Here is a 26976-nt window from a genome sequence, read left to right as displayed (position 1 = left end):
GGTACCTGCCCCAGTTTGCTATTAGACAGGCTTTGTTCAAAGAGTACCCCCACTTTGCTAAGCCTCAGTGTCCTGGCCTGTAAAATGGGACTTCATCTCTGTCTGCTTCAGGGCGGCCCACGAGAAGCTGTGTAAACTGTGGAGGGCTGGGCCCTAGAACATAGCTGAAAACCTGCCCTGGACACCAGTGAGTGTTGTGTCCCTTTCAGCTTCGTGAGCTTGGCTGGGGTGGGAATCTGGGGGCGGGTGCTGCCCCCAGGGGAACTGCCAGGAAAGCACCCTACAAATGCCGCATGTGCCTTCTTCCAAAGGCTGTGAGGACTTTCTCTAGGAGGTGGTCTGGGAAGCCTTGTCTCCATGCCCTAGATAGAGGAGGCCTCAGGGTTCCCAGCACCTTATTTGAAGGGCTTGGATCTACAAACCCCTTGTCAAAAATGCCACCCCACCCCTGGCACACCACACACTCTTACAGCCATTTTGTAACTTACGTCAAAGCGTGATTTATTGATATCTATTAACTTTCCTCTGGCCCCAAACACCTTATGGCCACCCATTTCCCATTCCTCACCCTGGAGGCGTGCCCCCATCTAACCCCCTTTCCCCCAAGCCCTTCCATGGTCACTTCCTTGAGCCAAAGCTTCTTTCCTGGGTGTGCCCCACAAACTTGGTTCCTGCCCTCACAAGACTCCAGAAGACTCCAGCATGCACATTTGATTTCTGATTGTCCAGGTCATTTCTGGTTTCCTCAGTGTGGGCAAGCTTCCTGTGGGTGGAGTTAGATCAGTGGAGCCTCCTCACTGCCCTCAGGGCTTGCAAGGCCTGGTGCTGGACAGATGCTCAACAAATGCTAAAGAATGATGAGTAAATAAGTGAAGACACAAACTTTTTTTTTTTTTGTAAGAAATCATCAGTTTTTTGGCGGTGGATGCAGCCCACAAGCAGAGTGCTTGTCTAGCATGTCCAAGGATGTGACTTCTAGCTCCAGAACCACAAAAAGGAAAAAAAAAAAACAAAAAAACCTGGCACTCTATAGGGGTTTCCAACCTGGCTGTATAGGCTGTATGAGGCCTGGGGTCTCTACAAACCTGGCCACAAACAAAACCCATAAAATTGCATGAAATGTTATGTGGGTGTTTCCTGTGGCTTTTTGGATTGTTTTGTAACTCAGTTGGCACGGTTCTCACTTATGAAGTTTATAGATGACAGCATCATGTTGCAATGCCAGAGGGTTGGACGTGCCTGCAAGAGCGAGGTTTGCTGAGGACACAGGACTTCCCGAGCTCTCGATGCCCTGTCCACTTGCCACGCAGGTTCGGCATCACCTCCTCAGGTGACCTCAGGTGGTCATTGCTTAAGCAGGAGGCATGTTGTGCCAGCTCTGGGATCCAGAGCCGCTGGTACCTGCAGCTTCTCCTTGGTGCCTGCCGCTCTGCTCCTAGCAACGCTGTGTGTCTGTTCTCTGTGATGGGAGCATCAGCTGTCCTTGTACACAGGCCAGGTCCTTCTGTTACCAGCAAGGAAATACTGGTGAGGCTGTACTAACAGGGAAAATTGGCTGTGGGTGGTTAGAAGGGCAAGGGTCAGGGTTCAAGTTTGAAAGCCTTTTATTTTAAGGCCACGTTGAGTCGTTTTGAGTACTCATCATGACATGAAGTGAGATGAATGAACTCACGATAATCCTAACCAGACTTAGTGACAGCCCTTTCAGTCTGCCAAAGGATGTGGGGAAATGACCCCAAGAAGCTGGAACGCCTCGGGGAGACAAGAGGGGCGTCGTGCTTGCCATACCATGAGTGCAGGAGCAGCCCTGGACTTGGAAATGCCTTGCGACTCCTGTCTGACGGTTCCAGGCTCTCTTTGGATCCAGCAAAACCAGAGATTTTTTTCCCCTCTTGCCAACCTGCTTAAGCTGATCTTTGGCAAGAATTTCTCATGGCACTGTCCTTTGGCATTTGTCCTCCATCCAGACTCTAAACCTTGACGGTAAATGGTCCAGATACAGTGGCTAGGAGCTACCCTGAAGAGCCCCTCCCTCATCTTCAAGGTTTATTGTTTTCTCCATTAAAATGTCTTCGATAATGACGACATCTAGCAAGCAGAGAAAATCAAATGGTATCTGGAAGCAGGAGAGGGGCCGGGGCATGGCCCTGTGCTTGCAAGATTCCTAGACAAGGTGGCATCTGCTAAGGCTTCTAGGATGACAGGCACTTTGAAATAAGGACTCCCTTTCCAGGAGCATCTCATCATTCACTTCCAGGGACATTTGGCCTAGCAGCACAGAAGGACAAAGAAGGCAATATCAGTGATCCTGAGCCACCCTGCTTGGGACACAGGTCTTCTGTCCCAGCCAGAGGTCCAGGAGGAAGCAGTACAGCACAGCCCAGGCTACTAGGCTCCAGGTAATGCTTGCATGAGCCATCCACACTGGATCAAGCTTGGCAGTGTCTGCTGTTAGGTTCAGTCCACCCAACAGAGCAGTGGTGGGCTGGCTGACTGCCTGTGGATGCTAGGAGGACCAGCCTGTGAGATATTACATCCAGAAGCTGTCACTGGCCAGTTCCTGGGTCACATGGGGAAGGGATGTTGGCAGCTGCCTTTCACCTCTCTCCTTAGAGACATGCAGACGTATAGAAGGCTGGAAGGTTCTCCAAGAAGCATGTTAGAAGTCAGGATGAACCCCCAGAGTGATTCACCCTACACTCCAGTACCAATATCTCCCTGTAGCTTGGCTTTGACTGTGAGCTCCACTCAGGCCAGAAAGAACTAAAGATAGCCAGGCACAGTGGCACACATCTGCAATCCCAGCACACAGGACATCGAAGAAGGCAGGCTAAAGCAAGGCCAGCCTGGGCTACATGGTGAATTTGGAGATGGCTTGGCAGGGGGAAGCGCCTTAAGAAAAAAGAAATAGTCAAAGTTGAGGATCAGCAGGATCCCAGCAGATGTGCGTGGGGGGGGGTGCATGTGCATATGTGCGCATGTGCATATCTCTTCATTAGACTCAACAACCTGCTCAACCTTGTAAAGCTGAGTGCGGCTTTCCCTCCAATGGCTCCCCTGCCGCACCCTGCCTCTCCACTTCTGCTATTCCTTCCAAAGGCGGCGGAATTTAGAGAGGCCTTGATGCTATGCTGGAGCTGGGGCCTCACCCCTCCTTCACGGGCTGCCCAGCTGCCTCCAGCTGGCCCTTCCATCCTTGCTGACCTCCAGTTGGATAGAAACCATGCAGCTGTGCTCCGTGTGAGGGACAGGATTCATGGACTGGACCCCAGCTGGGATACGAGGCCTGACTGAGTCCTGGGTGGGTGGGTGTCTTCAAGAGGACAAGAACAAGGGCAGGGTCCTTTCCTAGTGGATGTGTGGTGTCACCCCCCTCGGCCCCATTCTCTAGGTACAGGAATGAAAGTGCTGGTCTGTGTCTAAGTGGTCCCAAGGGAGGCTCGGATGGAGATGGGGGTTGGAGATCTCTGAAGCCACCTTCAGCACCACCCTGCCTAGGGGGCCAGGGGCAGGGGTGTGTGAAGGAGTTGGATGGAGCAGGGTCAGAGGCGGCCAGAGTCTTCACTGTCCTGAGGAGGGCTCCCTGCCCTGAGGCCCTGCAACTTCTCCTCACAGGCCTTGTCCGGAAGCAGCACCTCTGCAGTGTAGCCGACTTTCTTGGTGTGCAGCAGGCTGTAGGTGTTGTCAAAGCGCAGGACATCTGCAGGGACAGGGCGGTGACAGACAGCGTGAGCCCAGCTCGTGTGCACTCCTGGTGATGTGGGGAACACGCTGACCAGGCCCGTGGGTGAGACCTGAGTGTCAGCCACTGCCCTGCCCCCCAAGCTCGTGACCCATTGCTCGTGACCACCTCCTGGGACTGTGGTGACCACCGTAAGGGCATGGTCCCTTCTGGCACCCCAGCATTACACCAGCACTTTACAGCCCCAGGATAAAGGGTGTCATCCCTGTTGCTATGGTTGGGGTAAGCGCTCCTAGAAGAGCCGTGTGGTGAAGGCATGCTTCCCTGGCAGCACTGTCAGAAGGTAGTGGGCACCTTGGAGGGGGAGAGACACGCTCTCCATGCTGGCCTTGAGCTCCTGGCCCTCTTGACTCAGCTTCTCAAGCCTGGGATTACAGGTGTGTGCCAGGACGCTTGGCTTCTCCCTTCCCTCCCCTTTGGCATCCTTGGCTTGTGACGTAGGTGTTTTTGCTCTGAGTGCTGTTGCCATGGTGTGCACCCTTGTCAGAGCCTCGGAGCAATAAGCTCACTGGATCTTGAGCTAGAATCTCCAGAACTGTGCAGTATGGTAAATAACCCTCCCATTTTTTTTCTAAGCTAATTGCCTTGGGTATTTTGTTATAGTATGAGAAGCTAGCTAAGACACTAGACCATTTTGTTTCTGGTGGAACTGACGCCAGTTCTAGCCAGCTCTTTGGGGTATTTGGAGTTCAGACAACTGGGCAGGCCCTTTATGGAGACCTCTGACAAAAGTCCATGGCGACTTAGTTAGCTGTCTCTTAGACTGCTCTGCTTCTGGGCTCTGAGTCTCAGGACTTTGTGCAATGCCCCTCTTCCCTTACATCCACCCATCAGATCCAAGACCCTGAAGACTGCACCCCTGGAGCCCTTAGGTACAGTCCTTGTACTTTCCCTGAGAGCTGGACATAGAAGCCAGAGAAGCCGGACTGGCCCGAGGTGGCCCGAGGTGACTGGCTTCCCTTCTATTGCAAAGGGCACTGCCGGAAAACCCAAAGCTCTTACAGACTCCGGCCTTGAGGCAGGTGAGGCTCCCGTCCTCAGGCACTAGGTGGGCATTGTAGCGCTGGCTGGGCAGCACCTCTGCCATCTCTCCAGCCTTCTGCCGCTCCCCCATCCTGGTCTTCAGGAAAATTCCAAAGCCAATGTCTCCACCATCTGATGCAAATTGCCACCTGCAGCAGAGAGAGCCCACTGACCGACCACCTCCTGTGTGGACTGGGAGGCCCCTCCAGGTGTGCCCAGCCCCTGTTCCTACCTGAGCACACAGCCTGGGAACAGGATCTCATTCTCCACCTGGTGGGAGGAGCCTCGGCCCACGACCACTGTGTGCTCATACTGCAGCCTCTCCTGTCTGCACATGTAATAGCTCTTGGGCACGTCACCCCCATAGTTGATCTGTGAGTCAGGGGTGGGTAAGTTGACAGTGGACCACAGTGGTCTCCTCCCTCCCCATCCTCTGGGCACTCTGTACCTTGGTCAGGCACTTGGGGTTACCATCAGGATCAGTCATGGTCCCCCCAAATTCCACAGGCAGCTGGTCAGGGCTCATGAACTTGAGAAGCTCCTGTTTCCAGTTTTCTGTGTGAGAAACAGAGGGCTCTGGGGGGCTCTAGGAGATCAACAGAGAGCCCCCGTAGAGGACCCCTTGCTCACTGCGAGTCTACTCCTCAGAGCACTCATGAGCTTGCTTTCTGGCTCTTAGGCCATGATCCAGAATTGGAAGCCCGGCTCTATGCGCTGATGAGCCCAAGTCAAAGGGAAGAGGATATCCCAGGAGAAGGGGCCTCTGGCTGCATCCCCTGCTTTCCAGACATCCCCAGAGCCAGCCCCAGCTGGGGGCCAAGGGTCAAGTCACTCACCTCCCAGAATCACAATCTTCTTCTGCGTCACCTCGCCCATGAAGGACTTGACCAGGTTGAAGGCCACCGGGAAAAGCCTGGGAGCTGAAAGACACAGAACCCCACTGGGAAGCTGGGCCAGAGACCAGTGCCGGGCCCGAAGCCACAGGCAAGGTCCTGTGCTGGGTGGGAGTTGTGTGGATCTGCAATCTGCCGTGCCCTGCTGCATGAGCGTTAGTTAAGGACTTACACCTCCGAGCCTTAGCGCTGTCAGCTGTAAAGTGACAACAGCATGGTGTTCGGGTCTCAACAATCAGTGGTGTCCTGTAATCTAGTTGTAGAGTGTTGGGCTCAAGCTGGGCCCAGGGTCAGCAACCATGATTCCTTGAGGACACCCCTTCCTTTCCCCACTCGGTTTTGCTAGGTGACCTCAGAATCCTTTGGGGTGATAGTAGTTGGGGACCTGCTTTAAATATTCTGTCCCACCCCAAAGATACCTGCTTGCTCACTGAGCACTTCCTGTGGGCCAGGTTTTGTGTGCAATCTTCTCATTTGGCAGACTCGCCTTTAATATCCTAACTTTCTGGTAAGGGGGGGACGTGAGTCCAGGCCATCTGAACCAAGGGACTATAGGATGGCCGTGGAAGACAGGGACCGCTCTTGCTGACAGTGTGGCTCATGGCCCAATCTACACTAAAGTGAGTAAGAAAACAGCAGCAAACATCTAGAAACCTAATACGGCTGCAACATACCAGGGCAGGAGTTTGCATATTACAAAAATGTCAGTCTGCGAAGGAATGGAGTGAAAAACAAACGAAAACCTTACTCTTCCCAGAAGATGCTTTTGAGAAGCAGCTCTAACCCAAAGGCTTCTTTACTGTCATCCCCACCCCAGCCTTCCTCCCCCAGGCAGGGGTCATCTCGGCCACAAACTCACCTCGAATAACAACTAAATTTTTCACCGTCTCAGGATAATTTGCTTCCAAGATGGCAAAAAACTGTGAAGTCAAACGACATCGGTCATGGCTGGACCCAGCACCTTGGATGTCCAGACTTCTGTAGCTCTGATGCTGCTGAAGCAAGAGGCCCAACCCAGCCTTCCCCACGACGTGTGCATCCTCCTCTGGGAGTCCTTGCTCCTCATCCTCCTTGGGTGGCCCCAAGGCCAGCATCTCAAGGCCCCCGGAGGGTATCTCTACTTGTCCATGGATGGGAAGCTGGTGTGGGCTGTGGGTCCCTCTTGGCCTGGAGCCATTACTAATCTTGTCTCCTGCCTTACCTGCTGGTAGACCTCCACAGCTGGCTTCCAGAGGTGCCTCAGGCTCAACCCTTCCATATCAAACACCATCACCATCCTCTCGATCTTCCTGCCCAACTGCGGTATCAGAGCAGGCACACTGGTTAGATCATTGATTTACGCAGGGGATCCTGGCCACCTCTCTCTGTCTTCCTGTCATCCAATAAGCCCTGGTAGGGAGGCCTGGCAAACCCATGGCATCCCAAGCAAATGGTATTTATCTAGGGTGTGAGGAGACGTTGAGTCTGAGTCCTAGCAGAGGCTGTAGGTTCTTAGAGTATCAATCATGGTGTGCTCAACACTATTGCCTAGAGCATCAGTAAAGCTTGACTCGGGCGGGCAAGATGGCTCACAAGTAAAGGCACTTGCTGCCAAGACCGAGGACCTGAGTTCAATTCCTGGGACCCACATGGTGGAAAGAGAGCTGATTCCCACAAGTTGTCCTCTATTTCTGCATGTGTACTGTAGCATGTGCTGGGCTCATAGTTCGGATTCACAAAACCAACAAGGCTGCCTTCTACACTGGATTTACTCTGAAGGACACAGAGGTCAGAGGGCAGTTCCGGGGCAGGAGATGACACCTGTCTAAGCAAATCTGAAGGCCTTCTTGGAGTACAAGCCTCACTCTTGAGGGCTCCATATATAAAGTTTATTTGGTTTTCAAGACAGGTTCTCTGTATGTATCCCTGTCTGTCCTGGAACTCTCTCTATAGGCCAGGCTGGCCTCGAACTCACAGAGATATATCTGTCTCTGTCTCCCAAATACTGGGATTAAGGGGAGGCACTACCACATCCGACTTTCCATATATTTTTTATGTCTAAATATCTATCATCTTTCTTTCTATTATATATCTATCTGTAATCTATCTGTCTGTCTATCTGTCTATCTATCTATCTATCTATCTATCTATCTATCTATCTATCTGTAATCTGTCTGTTTATCTATCTGTCTGTCTGTCTATCTCTATATACCTACCTACCTACCTATCTATCATGTGTGGCCGGTGTGTGTGTGCAGGTGCACACCATGGTGCCTGTCTGGAAGTGAGAAGACAACTCCCGGGAGTCAGTTCTCTCCTCCCACCATGTTAGTTCCAGGAAGGACTCAGGTTGTTTGGCATGGTTGCACGTGCCTTTACCCTCTGAACCATCTCACTGGGCCTAGGATCCCATATATTTATTTTAGTAACTCTGTAGTATCTCCTTGAGTCCCATGGAGGATGCACAGAGTCATGGCTTGGCTATCAGTTTTCATAGTTAGAGAATTTTAGTGGCGACTATCTTTTCTGTGGGTAAAGCTGGCTGGCTGTTCCAAGAAATTCACTACACCCATCGTCAACATCAGGGCCTGGCTTTTTGTGTGGGGGTTGGGAATCTGAACGTGGTCTTTATGCTTGCTCAGCAAGCACTTTATGAACTCAGCCAGAAGAGAAGGCATTGGTGACCTTACTTCACGCCAGCAGAGAGTCTCACTCACACACACACACACACACACACACTGATGCTCACAGAGGGATCAAAGTGGCAGAAAAATCATACTGAGAGCTGGTGAGAGTTAGAGAGACAAGGTGCTGTCCTTCCCTAGGCCTAGTGTCTCCACTTGGACACCTAAGGTCACCAAGCACGCGGCCTGAAGCCCGATGCTCACCTTCTGACTCTGCTGCTCACACTCATGCTGAAGCAGCTCACAGACTTTGATACGCTTGCGGATCATGTCCTGCTTAGAGGCCGACATCAGCAGCCCCTTGGGGTCCATTGTCCCGATGATGTCGAACCACACAGGGCAGCCTTCATAGTCATAGCCAGACAGACCACCCGAGTCATAGAGTTGGATCACCTGGACAAACGGACAAAGTCCTGATTCAAGCCCACACTGCGCCATCAGGTGGCCAGATGGGGGAGAGGGCATCAGGAGACCTAAGAGATCCTGCAAGGGGCTCACCTCTGGTGGCTGCCACATGAGGATGTGGTCCAGGTCCTGCTGATTCCGGAACTCCACATGCTGCAGAAACATGCAGAAGCTGCAGAAGCTGCCTGTCTCCAAAAGCCTTTGCAGGTATTGGCAGCACAAAGCCAGGTCTCCCTGCCCACAGCTCCAAGACTGCCAGAGCACCCTTAGGCTCCACAGAACTGGGGATGGAGGTGGGGGAAGGGCACAAGGCGGAGGGACTCAGGCCTTGTTCAAAAAGGATCCGGGAGGATGGAAAAAGAAACATGAGAAGAGACGCAGAGAGGCAGGGTCCTACCTTCCGGAGCATGTCCTCAGATTTCTTAACGTCAAAGTTCCGAGCTGCAAAAACATGGGAAGGAGAGGTCAGATCTGGAATGAGCTGGCCTTGGGGGTTCAGCAAGATGGCTCAGCAGGTAAAGGTGGGGCACTTGCCACTGTTAGTCCCAAACCCGGGACAAATGGCTAACTGCGGTGGTTTGAAGGAAAATGCCCCCCCCCCACCCAAGGGAGTAGTACTATTAGGAGATGTGGCCATGTTGGAGTAGGTGTGGTCTTGTTGGAGGAAGTGTGTCACTGTGGAGGCGGGCTTTGAGGTATCATATATGATCAAGCCAGCTCAGTGAGACAGACCACTTCCTGTTGCCTGTGCAAGATGTAGAAATCTCAGTTACTTCTCCAGCACCATGCCTGCCTGCACGCCACCATGTCCCACCATGGACTGAACCTCTGAAAATAGAAGCCACCCAATTCAATGTTTTCCTTTATAAGAGTTGTCATGGTCATGGTGTCTCTTCACAGCAACAGAAACCATAACTAAGACACTAACTGAGGTGCCTATTTAACATACCAAAGTGGACCCGTCTTCCAGGTTCTCTCAGCATCCTTCAGTCCCTACCAGTTACAGGGTTTATGGCTGATATACCCTACCCCCAATCCCTAAATTTCTCCAGCCTAGGGGCTGTGTTGCCCTCCCCTGATGTAGATATCACTCTGTATAAATAAAATGCTGATTGGTCAGTGGCCAGGCAGGAAGTATAGGCGGGACAAGCAGAGAAGAGAATTCTGGGATGTGGAAGGCTGAGGGGAGAGACACTGCCAGCTGCCACCATGACAAACAGCATGTGAAGATGCCATGGGCTGTTGGACTGTCGGGACTTGGTGGGACCCAGAGAGGAAATTCTCCAGCTACACTCCCCCATCTCCCCTTCCCTGTATAATCCAGCCATTTTGATTACTCGGTTTTCTTCATCTACCCTGTACCCTCCTGACCTCTTGGTCTGGTTCTCCCCTCTTCCCATCCCCCTCTGCTCACATGGCTCAGGGTCATGTCCACTCTGGACTCTCCCAGATGACTCTGCCTCTGGCTATGCTCTCCCTTTTATCTACAATAAACCTTCTCTTCCACCATAGCTAGGAGCAGTCATGTCCTTCCTTTTTTATTTATTTATTTTAATTATTATTCAGCCACCATGCCTGATGACCTGAATTTGATCTCTGGAACCCACATACAGAGAGAAATCAATCAGCAAACTTCTATTGCCTCCATGTGCATTGGCTGCATAAGTACTCCCCCTCTCAATAAACAAACAAACAGATATAAAAATAATTTAAAAGTGTTAGGATAAGCTGGTCCCTAGAGACTTAAGAGGACAAACTAAATTAGGGTGTCCTTACTTTTCCTTATATCCTTAAAATACACTTGGGGCTTAGAAATCTATATGTGTGTCTATTCGTGCACATGTGTGCACATGAGTGTGGAGGACAGGGGTTGATATTGGGTGTCCTCAATCACTTTCTCACTAAGCATAGAGCTCATCAATTGGCCAGAATAATGGCTGACCAGAAGGCCTGATCTCCTCCAGTTCTGAGGTTACACACAGACCATGCTGGCTCTTGCTCTTCATATGGGTGCTGGGAGAAGGAACTTGGTCCTCACATTAGCTCAGCAAGTACCTTAATGAACACAGCTGGGACTACAAGCATGCCTCCAGCCCACGGGTACAGTCTATTTTAGACACGCCTTGGCAGCTTCTTTTTATGGCGACTAGCTCGTTATCCAATTTTCCACTGTTGGAGCTGAAGTGAAATGTGACATCAGAGATGTTCAAGTGAAAGGTGACTTTCCTGCCAGACAGCCTTTGCCCTGTTCATTAATCAGCGCAAGAAAGAACCGTGAAGGCCACTAGCTCAGCCTCCACCATCTCCTGCGACAAGTCGTTCCCTGCATACACAGGCAGTCCACCCCACTCCTCAGCAGCTTCGACTGAGCCCAAACCTGTCTCACAAGGGCTCCAGTCCTATAGTCACAGGCTAAACAAACATACACAGCTGCTTGTCGGTGTGGGCATCACCACCCACAAGCCCCTGCGGTTACAGTCTGCCCTGTCCTATGTGTTAACTAGCGCCACCTGCATTGGGTGCCGGCCCGTTGAATGGTCTGTGATGACAGGACCAGCCATGTCTCAACTGCTCAATGTGGCAGTCACTAGCTGCATGTGGCTACTGAGCAACTGACATGGAGCCAGTGAGTCCAGGACCTGCAGTCTTAATTTAATATAATTTGAATAGTTAAACATGTCCAGAGACTACCAAACTGAATAATAGAGCAGTTCTAAATATATTGGCATTTAAAGGTTTGTCTGTTTGGTGTGTCTAGATCTTTTCTGTTCTAATTCTAGGAGTTTTACAGGCTTAGCTGAGATTTCACCATATTTTATAATTGGGTATTGCTTCAGATAAGAACTCTACTAGTTTTTTGTGGACCCTTTTGGCTGTGGTTTTTTTTTTCCCCCTGAAAACCCAAAACTGTTTTAAAAATAAAACTTAAAAACACAGAAAGAACAAAAAGACAGGGAAGAGTGGCCCTTGGGTGGAGGCTTCCTTCATGTGAGCCTGGTGACCTCCTATTGGACTCAGCACCTTGAAGACAGGGCTCACTACCATGCCTAGGACGGCACAGAAGAAAGCCAGGCTGGGAGACGGGCTTCTCATGATGCTCTGCTAACACAGTGTGGATCACAGTTACAAGCCTGTCATGTCAGCAACTGCTTAAACCACGCCCCTGTGTCCACTTCCTGCGATGAGTCTTGACTCTCTCCTACCTCGAGTGCAAACTCTATCCCATGCAAACTAGTGAGTTAAAAGCAGTCCCCACCCATCCCCCAGCCTCAGTGCCAGTTCTGGTGTTACTTTTCCAGACTGCCATGACTTCCAGAAGAAGCCCTCCTCTGCTGTTACTTCAATTCACTGTTCCCAGGGGACCGACGGCAGACCCAAGCCCTAAAGGTAGGGTCACTGATACTTGACTCAAGGCCAGCTGGGGAGGCCATTTAATCTGTAGAAGCCAAAGGCACTGGGGTGGAAGTATTAGGAGATCAGGACAGACATAGAACAAAGAGACAGAGGATCCCCTGGGGCAAGCTGTCCAATCAGGCTAGCTAATCAGCAAGCTCTAGTTCAGCAGGAGATCCTGCTCAATAATAAAGTGGAGAGTGATTAAGGAAGGCACCTGGCCTCCAGGTGCCCCCCCCATCTCCCACCCCTCTCCTCTCACGGTCATGGCCTGCTTCAGTCTGGACCCTTCCAGATGCCTCCAGCTGTTCTCTCCCCACATCTACAATAAACCTCCTCCTCATCCATACCTAGGAGCAACCATGTCTTCAGTTCTTTTTCATACAAGCGACTCATGTCCACTCCGTAGACAGGAGAGACTAAGGCTCAGATGAGTCTGCACTGTGCATGTAGTGGCAATGGAGCTGGGATTCCAGCCTAGAGCAGGCCAATTGGAAGCGTGTCTCAGCAGGGTGGTCCCCTGAAGTGCCCGCCTCACTTTCCTGCCATCTCTCTCTTTCCCTTGCTCTCTGCCTCCCTGGTCCCCATGACCTCACCTCGGAGCCAGCGCAGAAGGAAGTAGTCATCAGCCTTGGGCAGGGTGGGCAGCACGTCCTGGAGGGTCTCCCGGAACTAAGAGGAAAAGGATGGGCAGGCCAGAGGGTTACTGGAGTCCTCTGGATCAGAGCCTGCGCCCTGACAGCTCAAACAAGGGAGGCGTGGCCAACTGTCCTCAGTCGGCCAATCAGGAGACAAGCAACAATGAAAAGCTGAGAGTTATTTGATGGGGCCACAAATAAAAAACAAATAAGGAGGCCCAGTGATCCCTACCCACAAGTGGTCCAGGAACGAGGCTTAAGTTTAAACAAAGGGCAAGAGGTATGCATAACTAAGCAGTCCTGACGGGGTGGTTCGATCCACCACTGACCCATCGTGTTTGGACTTCAGTCTGTCTGAGAAGCTCTTAGAACTGTGAGAATCTCTCCTTGGGAGACAAGTTCCTCTTTTGGCTAGTGCCAGAGTCTTTTCCAAATAAGCTCCAGAACTCCAGCCTTTTCTCCCTTAATTTCTGGGTGATTCTGATGAAGGGTAGCCTGACAGTTCTAGAGACATTACCCCAGAAATTGCACCCTGATGGGCTGGATCAGAGAGGGGTACTCTCTTTCAGTTCCCTCACTGGTGAAATGAAGGTAATATCAAATCTGTCCCATCAAACACACTTGAATGTGTTTAAAATAAATATGTAAAACAGGTTTGGTCATACGTATCTTAACCCCAGCACTCAGGAAGCTGAGGAAGGAGGATTGGGAGTTTGAGACTAGCCTGTGCTACATATGGAGAACATATCTAAAAAAAGAACCTACAGGGCTGAAAAGATGACTCAACAGTTAAAGATAACTGGATGTTCTTCCAGAGGACCCAAGTTTGATTCCTAGCACCCACATGGCACCAGGCATGCATGTGGTATACAGATACACATGTAGGTAAAACACCCATAAAACACACACACACACATACACACACACACACACACACACACACACACACACACACACACACACACACCTCTGTAAGCCTGGGCCTAGTACCTAAGAAGCAGAGGTAGGTAGATCTTGTGAGTTTGAAGCTAGTCAGGGCTAGGTACCTCCAAACCCCTGAAAAGTAGCAATAATAATTGCTTTATTTTGAGATGGGGTCTTACTATGTAGACCAGGCTTCCCTCTGCTTCCCAAGCATTGGGATTAAATACCTTTATTTATGTGCCGCCATGCCTGGCCAATAGTAATAATCCAAAAAAAGAATAAAACTCGAATACATCTTGCTGTGCTAACATAATTAAAAAGGAATATGTGAAGACAAATGACCAAGCGTGAAGGTAGACAGTCCCACACTGTAACAACCAGACCACGAGCCCTTGGGGCTGAGGGCCCACAATGCTGTATGCAAACAAATACAGCCTAACTCCTAATGGCTAGTCTGGAAACAAGTGGTGCTCTAGAATTTCCTCACGTCAGCCTCAGGGGCAGCTCCCAGTCCTTCACAAACAGCTTATTCGATGACTAACCAAACTTCTAGTCAGCTGCCGTGACAGACCAACCCACAGCACCTCCTCCGTCACCTTCTCCGGGAGCTTGCAGGTGTCACTGTGTGGCTGAGCGTTGAACAGAGTCTCCTCTTCGCGTTTTCCTTTTGGTAAATTCGTAGCCTTTGTGTACCTAGCCTGCTGCTGTCATTCGGTGTGACAGTCTCTGGTGCTAGCAAGGGACAGGTAAAGCATGACTCCCAGCAGGCAATGGGATTGTCACACCTGAAGACAGCGGCAGCCTCTGGGACCAGAGGAAATGTTGGAGGTGGGGGGGGCATGAAGAGGGACAGTTAGCCTTAAGAAACATTAACGCTACACTCCTTATCACCTCTGGGTGACTATTCACTCAGCCTGGAGAAAAGCCACCGAATGGTATCGTATGAATCTGGAAGTGTGACCACAGTGGTCCACGCTAAACTCAGGAAGACTCTAGAAGGAAATGACCCTGGTGCAGTTGTGTGGATCTCTGGGCCATCCTCAGCTTTTCCCCTTCTTCCTCCTTTCCTTTCTTATAGTTTAAAAAATGGTAAGCTTTTGTTATTTTTAAATAATGGGGAACATAAGACTGCCTAGCTGGGTTCTCTGTCACAATCAGTCCACTCCCAGAGGCCAGGGGTCTAGTTCCGAAAGAACCTTGTGCCTGATGCTTCCTGAGACCATCAGCACTGGGAGGCTTGTCAGAGGATCCCCCCTGTTTCACTAAGGACCCCTTTCACTCGGAGAGCCTTGGCTGAATTCCCAGGACCCTCATTTCTCCCTGTAGGGTCCTTCCCCATGGGAGACACTTCAAAACAAGCCATTCATCTCTTGTTCTTTGAGACCATGTTACTAGGTTCAGCTGGTCTTGAACTTGACAACCTTCTGGTCTTTGCCCCCTCAAGGCTGGGATTCTAGAGTCATGCCACCAGTGCCTAGCTTTCTGTCACAGATCTTAAACTTCCCTTTCAAACAAGGGGGAGTGTGAGCTTGGGCTGGACTCCTAAGGCCTGGGCCTTCCCTTCCTGATAGCCCTACCTTTCTCCAGGTACAGCCTGCAGGATGCTCTCAGAATCAGACCCCCAAGCCTTCTATTTCTCTGTAATAATTAAAAGTAAACAAATACATCTGATAAGAAGACTGGGAACCTGGGCAACAGAAACCTAAGCAAACCAAGTACTGTTGCAATCTGGGCAGCGATCTCCGGATCTGCCTGGCAGTAGCCACAGGCTGGGAACAGAGGGCAGCGGGTGGGCACGCTGCTCTGGAAGGCACACACACACACACACACACACACACACACACACACACACACACACACACCAGAGGGAGAGAGAGGAGGGAGTGCAGCCTGCAGAGGCTTAGGAGGCTCCCGGAACAGTGCTCAGGAGGCACTGGGCTTCACCATCCAGTCCCCATGCAGAGCTACAGCCAATGTGGGCCGCGTGGGTTCAGCTTGGCTCTCGCACCTTCCCGCCCGCCGCACCCCTCACCCTGGCCAGTGCCTCCTCCTGCTGCGGGCTCAGATCCCCGACGTGTCCGCTCATGGTGCTCTCCGCCTGGCCTCAGCTGCCACCACCCTCACCGGGTTTTGCCTGGCCGGTCTGATGCTGGTCCCGCCCCAAGGGAGAGTCGCTGTTTGGGCCCCGCCCTAGCCAGTGCTCCCTGGTCTTTGTTTTTGTTTCGTCTGCCCAGGTCATCAGGCCTAGCCTAAGGGGCAGAGGGGTGGCTTGACCTCAGGAGGTGTCTTGAGAGTCTGAGGGAGCAAGTGGCCCCCATCTCCAGGACTTCTCATGATCAGGGCTCTGACGCTCAGGTCGTGGTGGGATGCAGGTGTGTGGGGGATTCGCCAAAGGACACATGCATGGGGCCAGGCTCTTCAGAGTCAAGTGGGAGTTGAGGATGTCACCACCTCTGAGTCCTTTTGCCTAAGGAGAGCCCAGCCGCCTTCCCCTGACCTTGAACACAAGCTGGACTTCATGAATGTTCACTGGCCAGGAGGAGAGCCCTTACGTGCCAAATGGCTCCAGCCCACTAGCCGTTGAGAAGGATTAGGTAAGAGGTTCCTCCTGTGCTAGCAGAATGCCTGGCATGTCACACTCGCTGTTAGGGACACAGTTTCAAAACGGTTAGGAAGGCTCAGGAGCTACAGGATGGCCCAGGTGGTGAGTCAGTCCCGGGGACCTTTGACAGCTAGAGGGCCAAGGAGTGGGTCGGGGTGGCTGGCCCTGAGTAAGCTGATCTTTCTGGGGAGGGTGAGAAAACACTGGGCGGGCAGCGGCCTTGGCATGAATTTTCTGGACAGCGGGTGGCGAGGGAGGGGGAAGAGGCAGTGAAAACAGGCCACTGAGACCTTTCCCCTCTGTCCTCCCATGGGTCAAATCAAGTTCCAGATATGAGATGACCAAGCATGGGCTCATGTGAGACTGTTGCCCACTGAAGGTGTGATTGGTCACTGGCAAGTATGGGCTGTGCGGGGTAGAAACCACAAACCAGATTTCAATGACGTAGTACCAGAAACAGTTAATATTTTATTCATTATTTTTGCTATTGATTATATGTTGATAGGATAATTTCAGATATACTGAAATATATAAAATACATTTTTTAAAAAAGACAGGGTTCTTATGTAGTCCAAGATGGTTTCAAACAATCTATGTAATCAAGGCGAATATTGAACTCTTCATCTTGCAGCTTTCTGACCCCAGTGCTGGGATGACAGGCAGGTGCCGCCCTGCCTGGTGTGCTACCTAAGTTTATAACAACCTGACATTCGCTAGTCACCATAAAGAAGGCAGCATCAGTTGAGAAAATGCCTCCATCAGATTGGGCTATAGGCAAACCTCTAGGGCATTTCTTAATTAGTGATTGATGGGAAGGGCCCAGTCTATTGTGGGTGGGGCCATCTCTGGGCTGGTGGTCCTGGGTCTATAAGAAAGCAGGCTGAGCAAGCCATGGGGAGCAAGCCAGTAAGCAGCACCCCTCCATGGTCTCTGCATCAGCTCTTGCCTCCAAGTTCCTGTCCTGACTTCCTTCAATAATGAACAGCAATGTGGAAGTGTAAGCCAAATAAACCCTTTCCTCCCCAAGTTGCTTTGGACACACTGTTTCACCGAAGCAATAGTCTCGCTAACTAGGACATCTGGTCTATGTGGTTCTGGAGATGGAACACGGGACAATCACTCTACAAAATGAGCTATTCCTTGGGCGAGAGGACTCAGGGTGAACCAGCACAAAATGCATTGACTTTATTATTTTTGTTCCTAGTTTTTGTTTTTCCAGACAAAGTGTCACTAACTTGGAACTCACTCTGTAGACCAGGCTGACCTCAAACTCATAGAGATCCTCCTGCCTCTGCCTCCTGAGTGCTGGCCTGTTTTGAATTTTGTAATTGATAAGAGTTTATTCTTTAGGGCAGTTTTAGGATTTCCTCTGGCAAATCACAAAGCAGAGTTTTCATACGTCCCCTGTCGTACCCACCACTCCTGGAACCGGGTGGGACACTTCTGTTTTCAGTCTGTGATTTCCACCAGTGAAGAGTCAGCGAAGGTTCGGGACTGTCTAATGGCATGTCCCCAGCAGGGCTTTCAGAGATAATACTCTCACTGCCCTACAAACTCTTGATGCTCTGTTTTTTCTTTTTCTTTTTTGAAAATGCAGGTACTTGGGCCTGGAGAGATGGCTCAGCAGTTAAGAGCACTGGCTGCTCTTCCAGGAGACCCAGTTTCAATTCCCAGCAACCACATGGCAGCTGACAACAGTCTTTAACCCCAGTTCCAGGGGATCCAATACCCTAACACAGACAAATATGCATATAAAATATAAATAAAGTATTTTTAAAAAGAGAGAAACCATTATACAGAGGCTCATACCTGTAATACTAGAATCTGAGAGGTAGGGACAGAAATTCAAGGTCATCTTTGGCTATGCAGCCAATTGGAGGCCAGCCTGGGCTACGTGAGATTATGTTTAAAAGAAACTGATTTTAAGATACTGTTGGGACAGGGAGGTGGTGGTGCATGTCTTTAATCCCGGCACTCAGGAGGCAGAGCCAGGCGGATCTCTATGAGTTTGAGGCCAGCCTGGGCTACAGAGTGAGTTCCAAGACAGGCTCCAAAGCTACACAGTGAAACTCTGTCTCGAAAAACAAACAAACAAACAAACAAAAGTAAAAAGAAAAAAAAAGCTACTGTTGGTATCTGCTGGTGTGAGTTTAGAGAAAGCAGATGTACAAAAATTGGTTTCTTCATAAAGAACAAATGCAAGTTTATGAGGAAAATAAGGAAAGTGGGTCCCAAGCACCAGTTCTCAGAGAAGCAAATGTGGACACTTCTGTCAGGTGGATCAGCGCTCCCTCCCCAGGTCCTGATATTCACAGATGTTCAAGTGAGGTGCCTTACACCCCTGAGAAATCAGAGAGAAAGAGAGAGAAAAAGCAACACACGCTGTGTAAAAAATGATGATAATGTTAGGGGGAGTTGGTGAAATGAAGACCTTCATATATATTGATATTACATATATAATTTAATTTTAACTTTATGTGTATGGGTGTTTTGCCTGCATATATGTCTGTGCATCCCCTGCATGCACTGTCTAGAAGAGGGTGCCATATCCCTGGAAATGGAGCTTTAGATGGTTGTGAGCTGCCATGTGGGTGCTGAGAATCAAACCCTGATCCTCTGAAAGAGCAGCCAGTACTCCTAACCACTGAACCACCTCTCCAGCCCCAAGACTTTCATATATTACTGGTAGGAGCAGCAGCTGTTTCTCTAGAAATTACTTGACAACACCCAAACATTTTACCACTTTGCTCAGTGATAATCCTATGGAAAATAGTTCAGGTTTACACTTATATTGAAAAGAAGTTGTATATAGTTCTGGGGAGATGGCTCAGCATGTAAAGATGCTTTCTATAAAGCTGATAACTGAGTTCCATCCCTGGGACCCACATAGTGGAGAAGAGTGCTAACTCCAGAGAGATCTCCTCTAACCTCCACATTCACATCACGGGATACACACACACACACACACACACACACACACACACACACACACCAGTGAGAAAAATTAAAACCCAGAATATGTATATATTGTTCAAGCATTGTTAACAAGAATCTGAAACAAGTTTAAGTAAACTATGGTCTTTGATGTAGTTGGTGAAGAATTTATAACACATGGGAAAAAATAACCATGAATCAACTTGAAAAAGATGGGACCAGATGGCGTGTGCCTCACACTTCTGGGAGGTGAGACAAACCCACTCAGTGAAGAAGGCTTGAACATGGAAAGAAACGTGCTTAACTTTCCCATCTCCAGGGAGAGGAAAAGGCAGCAGTGACGGGCCTCCAGCAAAGCCAAGCCTGTGTTCACCAGTTCCGCTCTAAGGGCTTGTCAATATTAGTTCAGTGTGACTAACAGAAGAACAACAGAGGCATACAGTGACCTGAAGTTCTCAGGCCACTGGAGGTGGGGAAATTCATTTAAAAGCACTTTGAATTCCCAGTGTCTCTATTCAGCGAGGAGGTGGTGGCTCCACACATTGGAGCCCCAGTCAGGATGATCAAGTGTTTGCTGTGACCACTAGGAGAAGAAATTACCTATTAGGAAAAAAAAAAATCTGGGTAGTGATAGCACACGCCTTTAATCCCAGCCCACAGGAGGCAGAGCCAGGAGGATCTCTGTGAGTTCGAGGCCAGCCTGGTCTACAGAGCGAGATCCAGGACAGGCACCAAAACTACACAGAGAAACCCTGTCTTGATAAACTAATAATAATAATAATAATAATAATAATAACAGAGTGGATAGTGATTGATGAACACACCGGGTAGCCAACTTTGACTTCTATGTGCGCACACACACACACACACACACACACACACACACACACACACACTCTCACACAGCTGGATGTGGTTTCACTTGGAAGGCTGAAGGGCAGTGGAGAGTATGAATCCATCCTTGCCTTGGCTATGTGGCAAGTCCTTGACTCAAAAACCTAAAAGCAATCCCCACAAACAATAACAAAACAACAGCAGCAAAACTTACACTAATAAAAACTGAGAAGCAGAAAACATACTCTGGGTTTTAAGTTTTCCACCGATTGATTGATTGATTGATTGATTTTGTGTGTGTGTGTGTGTGTGTGTGTGTGTGTGTGTGTATCCCACCACGTGAATGTGGAGGTCAGAGGAGAACTCTCTGAGTTAGCACTCTTCTTCTACTATGTGGGTCCCAGGGACGGAACTTAGTCAATCAGCTTGATGGAAAGCATCTTTACCCACTGAGTTATCTCTCCAGAACCATATATATTCATTTCTTTTCTTTCTTTCTTTCTTTCTTTCTTTCTTTCTTTCTTTCTTTCTTTCTTTCTTTCTTTCTTTCTTTCTTTCTTTCTTTCTTTCTTTCTTTCTTTCTTTTTTTTCTGAAACAGGGTTTCTCCATGTAGTTTAGGTGCCTGTCCTGGATCTCGCTCTGTAGACCAGGCTGGCCTCGAACTCACAGAGACCCGCTTTGCTCTGCCTCCCGAGTGCTGGGATTAAAGGCGTGCAACACCACTGCCCGGCATATATTCATTTCTATAACCAAGCACAGTTGTGCCAGTAGTGCAAGCCTCTAATCCCAGATTCTCAGGAGTCAGAGGCAGGAGGATTGAAAATTCCAGATGCCAGGAGATGCTGTCTCAAAAACTAGAAACAAACAAAGCAACAAAACCCTTCACATCAGTGAAACCATAGATGGCACAAAAAACTTTAAATTTGTGTCTGCAGCCAGAGGCAATGTTACCTGTTTGTTATCTCAGCTCACAGAAGGCTGAGGCAGGAGGATAGAAAAATCAAGCCCAGCCTGGGCTACACAGTGACACTTTGTCATAAAATAAAACAGGGGAAGCTGAAGAAACGGCTCAGTGGTTAAGAGCACTGGTTGCTCTTCCAGAGGACCCGGGTTCAGTTCTCAGCACCTACGTGGCAGCTCACAACTGTCTGTAACTCCAGTTCCACAGCTTCTGACACTTTTACACAGATACATGCAGACAAAACACCAGTGCACATAAAATAAATAAATAAATCATTTTTTTTTTTGCAACTTAGTGGTAGCATGATAGCACCCGAGGCCCTGTGTTCAACCCCTAGAAATACTCCCAAAGGATAAATCGACAATATTATCGCTTCAGCATATGACCAATACGATTAAGAGATGGGGCAAACAATATCATTTATATTTAAGTTATATTGAGATGTCTTATATTTTGTAAGGGGGTTCTAAATCTTCTAACCCCAGTATATATTTAACACTGCACATGTCAAGACCCCTAGACTCATTCTGAGTGTTCAGTAGCCCACAAGTGGTGTTATGGATAAATTATACTTTCACCACACCAATACTCAGTCATTCCAAAGTGACCTTAGTCATCACAGATGTAATTAGTTACAGTGGAGTGGGAGCCCACTAGTAGGTCTCTATTAGAAGCTGAGTGTAGAGTGGACCTCCAATCTAGTACGACCTTATAAAAAGGAACAATTTGTCCAGGGGTGGAGCTGCATGGGGGTGTTTGCCTATCATACACGAGGCCCTGGGCTCTGTGTCTAGCACTGCAGAAAGGGGACAATCTGGACACAGGGGGAGCCACCACCCCATGAAGATGTAGGCTGAAGTTGGGATGACGCCTCCACAAACAGATTACAGTAAACTGTCGGCAGCTGGGGAAAGGTGGAGGCTGGGTCCTCCCTTCTAGTCCTTCAAGGAACTAACTGTTGACTTCTTGATCTTCGACTTCCAGGCTCTAGAGCCTCGAGAGGATAAACTCATGTTGTTTGAGCCACTCAAGTTGGGAACTTCGTCCCACAGCCTTGGTGCAGGGATGAGTGGCTGCCACATTGACTCCTGCAGGTTGCCTCTTGACTCTTCCCGCCTAGGAATCAAGAAAAGAGCTCAGGTCTCCCATTTCTCAGGGCCACCCAGCAGCAAAAACAGGACTGGAACCCAGGCAGGTGGAACAGGGCCAGGCCGTTTTCTACCACGCTGTCTTTCTGCCTGCCTGAGTCCCGTGTTGCAGGTGGCCCTCCAGTCCTTCCCTGAGCCTATAGTAGGTCATGACACCGCACACATTAGCTGCTGTTGGCATGGAGGGCATTTCACCATCTGGGCCAGTGGTTTGGAGAGCAGATGATTCCCTGTCCTGCTTGTTTTTGTTTTTTGTTTTTGTCAACTTAACACAAACCTAGATATATCTATAAAGAAGGAATCTCAATTGAGAAAATGCATCAAATAGATTAGGTGTAGGTAAGTCTGTGGAGACTTTACTTTTTTTCCTTCTTTCCTTTCCTTTCCATTTTTTTAAAGCTCAGCTTTACTTGGATCCAAAGTGTCAAAATGGGGGGCACTTTTAAAAATTTATTTATTTTTAGTGTATGTACATTGATGTTTTGCCTGCATGTATGTCTGTGTGAGGGTGTCAGATCTTGGAGTTATAGACAGTTGTGAGCTACCATGTGGTACAGGGAATTGAATCCGGGTCCTCCAGAAGAGCAGTCAGTGCTCTTAACCGCTGAGCCATCTCTCTAGCCACTTGGGGGGCAATTTCTTGATTGATGATTGACATAGGAAGGCACAGATCACTGTGGGCAGTGCTGCCCTGGGCTGGTGGTCCTGGGTTCTATAAGAAAGCAGGCTGAGCAAGAAGCCATGGGTAACGAGCCAGTAAGCAGTACCCCTCCATGGCCTCTGCTTCTGTTCTAGTCATCACGTTCCTGCCTTGAGTTCCTGCCCTGACTTCCCTCAGTGATGGACTGTGACCTGAGAGTTGTATGATGAAATAAACACTTTCCTCTCAAGTTGCTTTGGTCATGGTGTCTATCACAGTAACAGAAACCTGACTACAGCACTTCATCCTCCATTATGTCCTTGTCTCTCCCTGCCTTGTGCCTGGAGTTCAGCCTGCCCCAGGAGCCGAGAAGCTAGATACTGGTGTGGTCATGATGTGACCCACATCCCACACCCATGGCAGGCTCGCAGGTGTTCCTGAAGTTACTGCCTCTTTCATGGGTCACAGGTGTTCCTCTGGCAGCTTCAGCTAAAGCAGGTGACCTGCCAAGAGAAGGAAATGCTTTGGGATACAGGGTCCTGGCATCATGACGAGTGACAAGGGGCTTCCCAGGACCTCCTTTGCTCCACCCCTACACCATAATTATTTTGGTCTTGACCCTCAGACTCCTGGCTAGACAGATGTCACTGGATGTCCTTCCGGACATGTAGGCCTTAGTTTGTTGATGCTGGAAGACTAGTTTGGACAGAGACTCACCTGGCACAGAACCTAGTAAGTGGCCTCATATCTTGGCCTACCTGGGAAGTAGAAATTTGGCTCCCAGGTTGCTAGGGATCAACCCCTATCCATTCAAGAGTGACCCCAAAGAAAGGTATGGCCTGGTGCACCCCTCACATCCTACTCTTCAGGAAGGAAGATGACGGTAGAGGTGGGGCAGGGAGGTGGAGAAGGGTGAGCAAGGGTTACCTGACTAACTGCTCTTGAGACCCAGGATCAGAAAAGGAGTGGGTTAGTCGGGGCCCTGAGGCCACCTTTGGACTTCTGTCTCATTTCTTCAACAAGCTAAGAGGTCTCCAGCCCTTCCCATGATGCAGTGTTGGGTGAGGAGAATATGGGGCTATAGATCATTCCTATTGCTTCCGCCTAGCTGAGGGCCTTTGCACATGCTCTTCTCTCTACTTGAATGCTCCTCTCACCTCTTTCCACACAACGCCAAGGTATGCCTCTTTGGACAGAGGTTGCTGTGTCTTTTGCAGAAATTGTTCCCATTGCACATTTCTTTCCATGACTGTTTCTCTGTCTTAAGGTCTGGCTCAGGAAGCATGGGCATCTCTGAACTAATCTCCTGGTGTTACACACGTGCGGGCTGAGCTTCAGAAGTTAGGAGCGATGAGTCAAGGTATGAACTCTTGCCTTGTCTGTAACCTAAATCCTACATCCTTGACTGCCACCTACCTAGGCTGTTGAAAGATAAACTCCTTAGTTGAGATCCAAGCATGACCACTAAACTAGGGAGTTCCAGACTGGTTCTTGGATGAGATGGTGTTGAGTTGAGCCTCTTGGGTGGAAATGGTAAGAGCACATTCTAGGTGAGGGAGAGCAGCCAAAGAAAGTCACAAAGATGATAAAGAAGTGGGGAGCTGTGAGGTCATAGGGCTCAAAGAGATTGAGGTCAGGTCACCAAGGAACTTCAGGTCCTGACATTGGGCCATCTCTTCTGAGCTGGCTAGTTTTATGTCAGCTTGACACAAGCTAGAGTTATCAGATGGGAGGGAACCTCAATTGAGAAAGTGCTTCTATAAGATTGGGCTGTAGGCAAGCCTGTAGGCATTTTCTTAATTAGTGATTGATGTGGGAGGGCCCAACCCTTTGAGTCCTAATTGTCCTGGGTTCTAAAAGAAAGCAAGCTGAGCAAGCTATGGGGAGCAAGTCAACAAGCAGCACCCCTCCATGGCCTCTGCATTAGCTCCTGCCTTCAGGTTCCTGCCCTGTTTGAGTTCCTGTCCTGACTTCCTTCACTAATGGACTACAATGTGCAAGTGTAAGCCAAATCAATAAACCCTTTCCTCCCCAACTTGTTTTTAGTCATGGTGTTTTGTCACAGCAGTGCTAGCCATAACTAAGACACCTTCTCAGAGGAAGAGACCAATACTATTCTAACTGTGCCAGGAAGATAACCAAATGCGGAAAATGACCTGGAGGTGATGGATGTTGAGAGTAGAGAACCAAGTTGGGAGGTTGTTGTAAAAATTCACGGTGCAGGGGTGTGGGAGAGAACCTCATAGAAGCCATTAGGAATCAGAGAGACATTGCATCTCACTTCTACCCTATACTGGAGCTCTGTTGGTGGCCAGTTTAATTATGGACTATCAAAGGCCAGCAATTGCCTGTATCTTGATCAAAGGGAATGATATATTTAATTACCAACTCATTCTAGATGATTCTTTTGAGCATGTCTGTCTTAGAGTTTCTATTACTGTGATGAAACACCATGACCAAAAAGCAAGATGGGGAGAAAAGGGTTTATTTGGCTTACATTTCCACATCACTGTTCATCACTGAAGGAAATCAGGGCAGGAACTCACACAAGGCAGGAACCTGGAGGCAGGAACTGTAGATGTAACCAACTGTCTCATTAAATAAGAAACACAGAACCAATGTAAAGAAGAAAGCCAAGAGGTCAGAGCTCAGAGCTAAAACCTTACCCTTCCTCCTGCGATGGTCCTATCTCTCTGAAAGAGACCTACTTCCTGTGTGTTTGCCTTTATATAGTCTTTCTGTTCTGCCTGTTCATTAGTTGTAAACCCAAACACATGACTGCCTCGTCACTGCCTGTATGTACAGCCCTCCAGGTCTTCTATGGTATTGAGATTAAAGTCATGTGTCTCCAATGCTGGCTGTATCTTTGACCACACAGAGATCTACCTAGCTCTTCTACCAAGTGCTGGGATTAAAGGCATGTGCCAAGAATGCCCAGCTCTGCTATGGTTTGCTATTAGCTCTGACCTCCAAGCAACTTTATTTAGTAACATACAATTAAAATCACATTTCAGTACAAATAAAATACCACCATAAGGAACTGATGCAGAAGCCATGGAAGAATGCTGCTTACTGGCTTGCTCCTCATGGCTTTCTCAACCTGCTTTTTTGTAGAACCCAAGACTGCAGACCCAGGGTTGGCACCACTCACCATCAATCAATGGGCTGTGCCATCCCCATCAATCACTAAGAAAATGCCCTACAGCTGAATCTTATGGAGGGATTTTCTTAATTGAGGTTACCTCCTCTCAGATGACTCCATCTTGTTCAAGTTGACATAAAACACAATGACAAATACATAGTGCATAATAACACTCCAAAGCAGGAGGATTTTAAGCCCTAGAGTAGCCTGTGCTACACAGGGAGACTTTGCCTAAAAAAAAATAAATTTATTACATATACAAGGACAGTACCATTGATGATATCACAGTAACACTGTATTGTTACTTAATTACACTCTGTGCTGCCCACTCAAGGGAATCACTGAAGGACACATTTCTCAGGGTGAGTCTATCTTGTTATCAGAAATCCCACACCCCCATTGTCAACTTGACTGGATTTGGAATCCCTGAAATGCCACATCTCTGGTGTTATCTGTGAAGAGGTTTCGTGTGTGTGTGTGTGTGTGTGTGTGTGTGTGTGTGTGTATGTGTGTGTGGGTTCAAGTGTGTGTGGGTTCAAGTGTATTGTGTGCCCATGTGTGTGGAGGCTGGAGACTAGTGTTGAGTGTCTTCCTCAATCACTCCACCTTATTTTTGGAGACAGGGTCTCTCACTGAACCTGAAGCTCTCCAATTCAGCTAGACTGATTGGCCAGCAAACCTCAACAACCCTCCTGTCTCTGTCAGGTTTGCACTGTGCTTGGCTTTTATGTGGGTGCTGGGGATTCTCACACAGGTCCTCGTGCGTGTGCAGCAAGCATCTTCACCCACTGAGCCGTCCCCCCAGTCCTGGGAACACTAGTCTTGATTGTGAATACATAGGGAGGGTAAATAAAAGGTCACTTCCCACTGCGCATGCTGCACACCTCTAATCCCAGCACTCGGTAACTAGCGACAGGTGGATCATGAGCTGAAGGCCATTCTTGGCCACATAGTGAGTGTTGTGGGATCTTTGATTGAACTGTGACATTCCTAGACTGTTAATAAAGTTTACCTTGAATCAGGGGGTGGAGCC

General features: G+C 49.1%; 1 protein-coding gene and 1 long non-coding RNA gene across 2 annotated transcripts; one reads left to right on the top strand and one right to left on the bottom strand.

Annotated features, from left to right (window-relative positions):
- Positions 1-475: 475 nt before the first annotated feature.
- On the bottom strand, positions 476-15869 carry LOC102918940 (SEC14-like protein 4). The gene is made up of 12 exons (XM_006973047.4): positions 15714-15869; positions 12716-12791; positions 9124-9167; positions 8820-8879; positions 8526-8714; positions 6860-6955; positions 6518-6578; positions 5602-5685; positions 5214-5320; positions 4998-5137; positions 4745-4914; positions 476-3700 (listed from the first exon to the last, which is right to left on the bottom strand). The coding sequence occupies exons 1-12, from the start codon at positions 15765-15767 to the stop codon at positions 3543-3545; spliced, it is 1239 nt and encodes a 412-aa protein (XP_006973109.1). The 5' UTR covers positions 15768-15869; the 3' UTR covers positions 476-3542.
- Positions 15870-16138: 269 nt separating this feature from the next.
- On the top strand, positions 16139-18071 carry LOC143267549 (uncharacterized). The gene is made up of 2 exons (XR_013042735.1): positions 16139-16275; positions 17881-18071. It is a non-coding gene; the product is annotated as an uncharacterized LOC143267549 (long non-coding RNA).
- Positions 18072-26976: the final 8905 nt, after the last annotated feature.

The sequence above is a fragment of the Peromyscus maniculatus genome, chromosome 10 (genome assembly GCF_049852395.1).
Source record: "Peromyscus maniculatus bairdii isolate BWxNUB_F1_BW_parent chromosome 10, HU_Pman_BW_mat_3.1, whole genome shotgun sequence".
Lineage (NCBI taxonomy): Eukaryota > Metazoa > Chordata > Mammalia > Rodentia > Cricetidae > Peromyscus > Peromyscus maniculatus.
This window is presented reverse-complemented; position numbering and strand designations above follow the sequence as displayed.

What these genes read in the sequence shown, in the direction of transcription:
- LOC102918940 (XM_006973047.4), bottom strand. Translation starts at nt 15,767, where the DNA reads ATGAGCGGACACGTCGGGGATCTGAGCCCGCAGCAGGAGGAGGCACTG. An exon ending in GAAGATTGTGATTCTGGGAG is followed by an intron (nt 5,321 to 5,601) that starts GTGAGTGACTTG and finishes TTTCTCACACAG; the next exon opens with AAAACTGGAAACAGGAGCTT. An exon ending in CTGCCTCAAGGCCGGAGTCT is followed by an intron (nt 3,701 to 4,744) that starts GTAAGAGCTTTG and finishes CTGTCCCTGCAG; the next exon opens with ATGTCCTGCGCTTTGACAAC.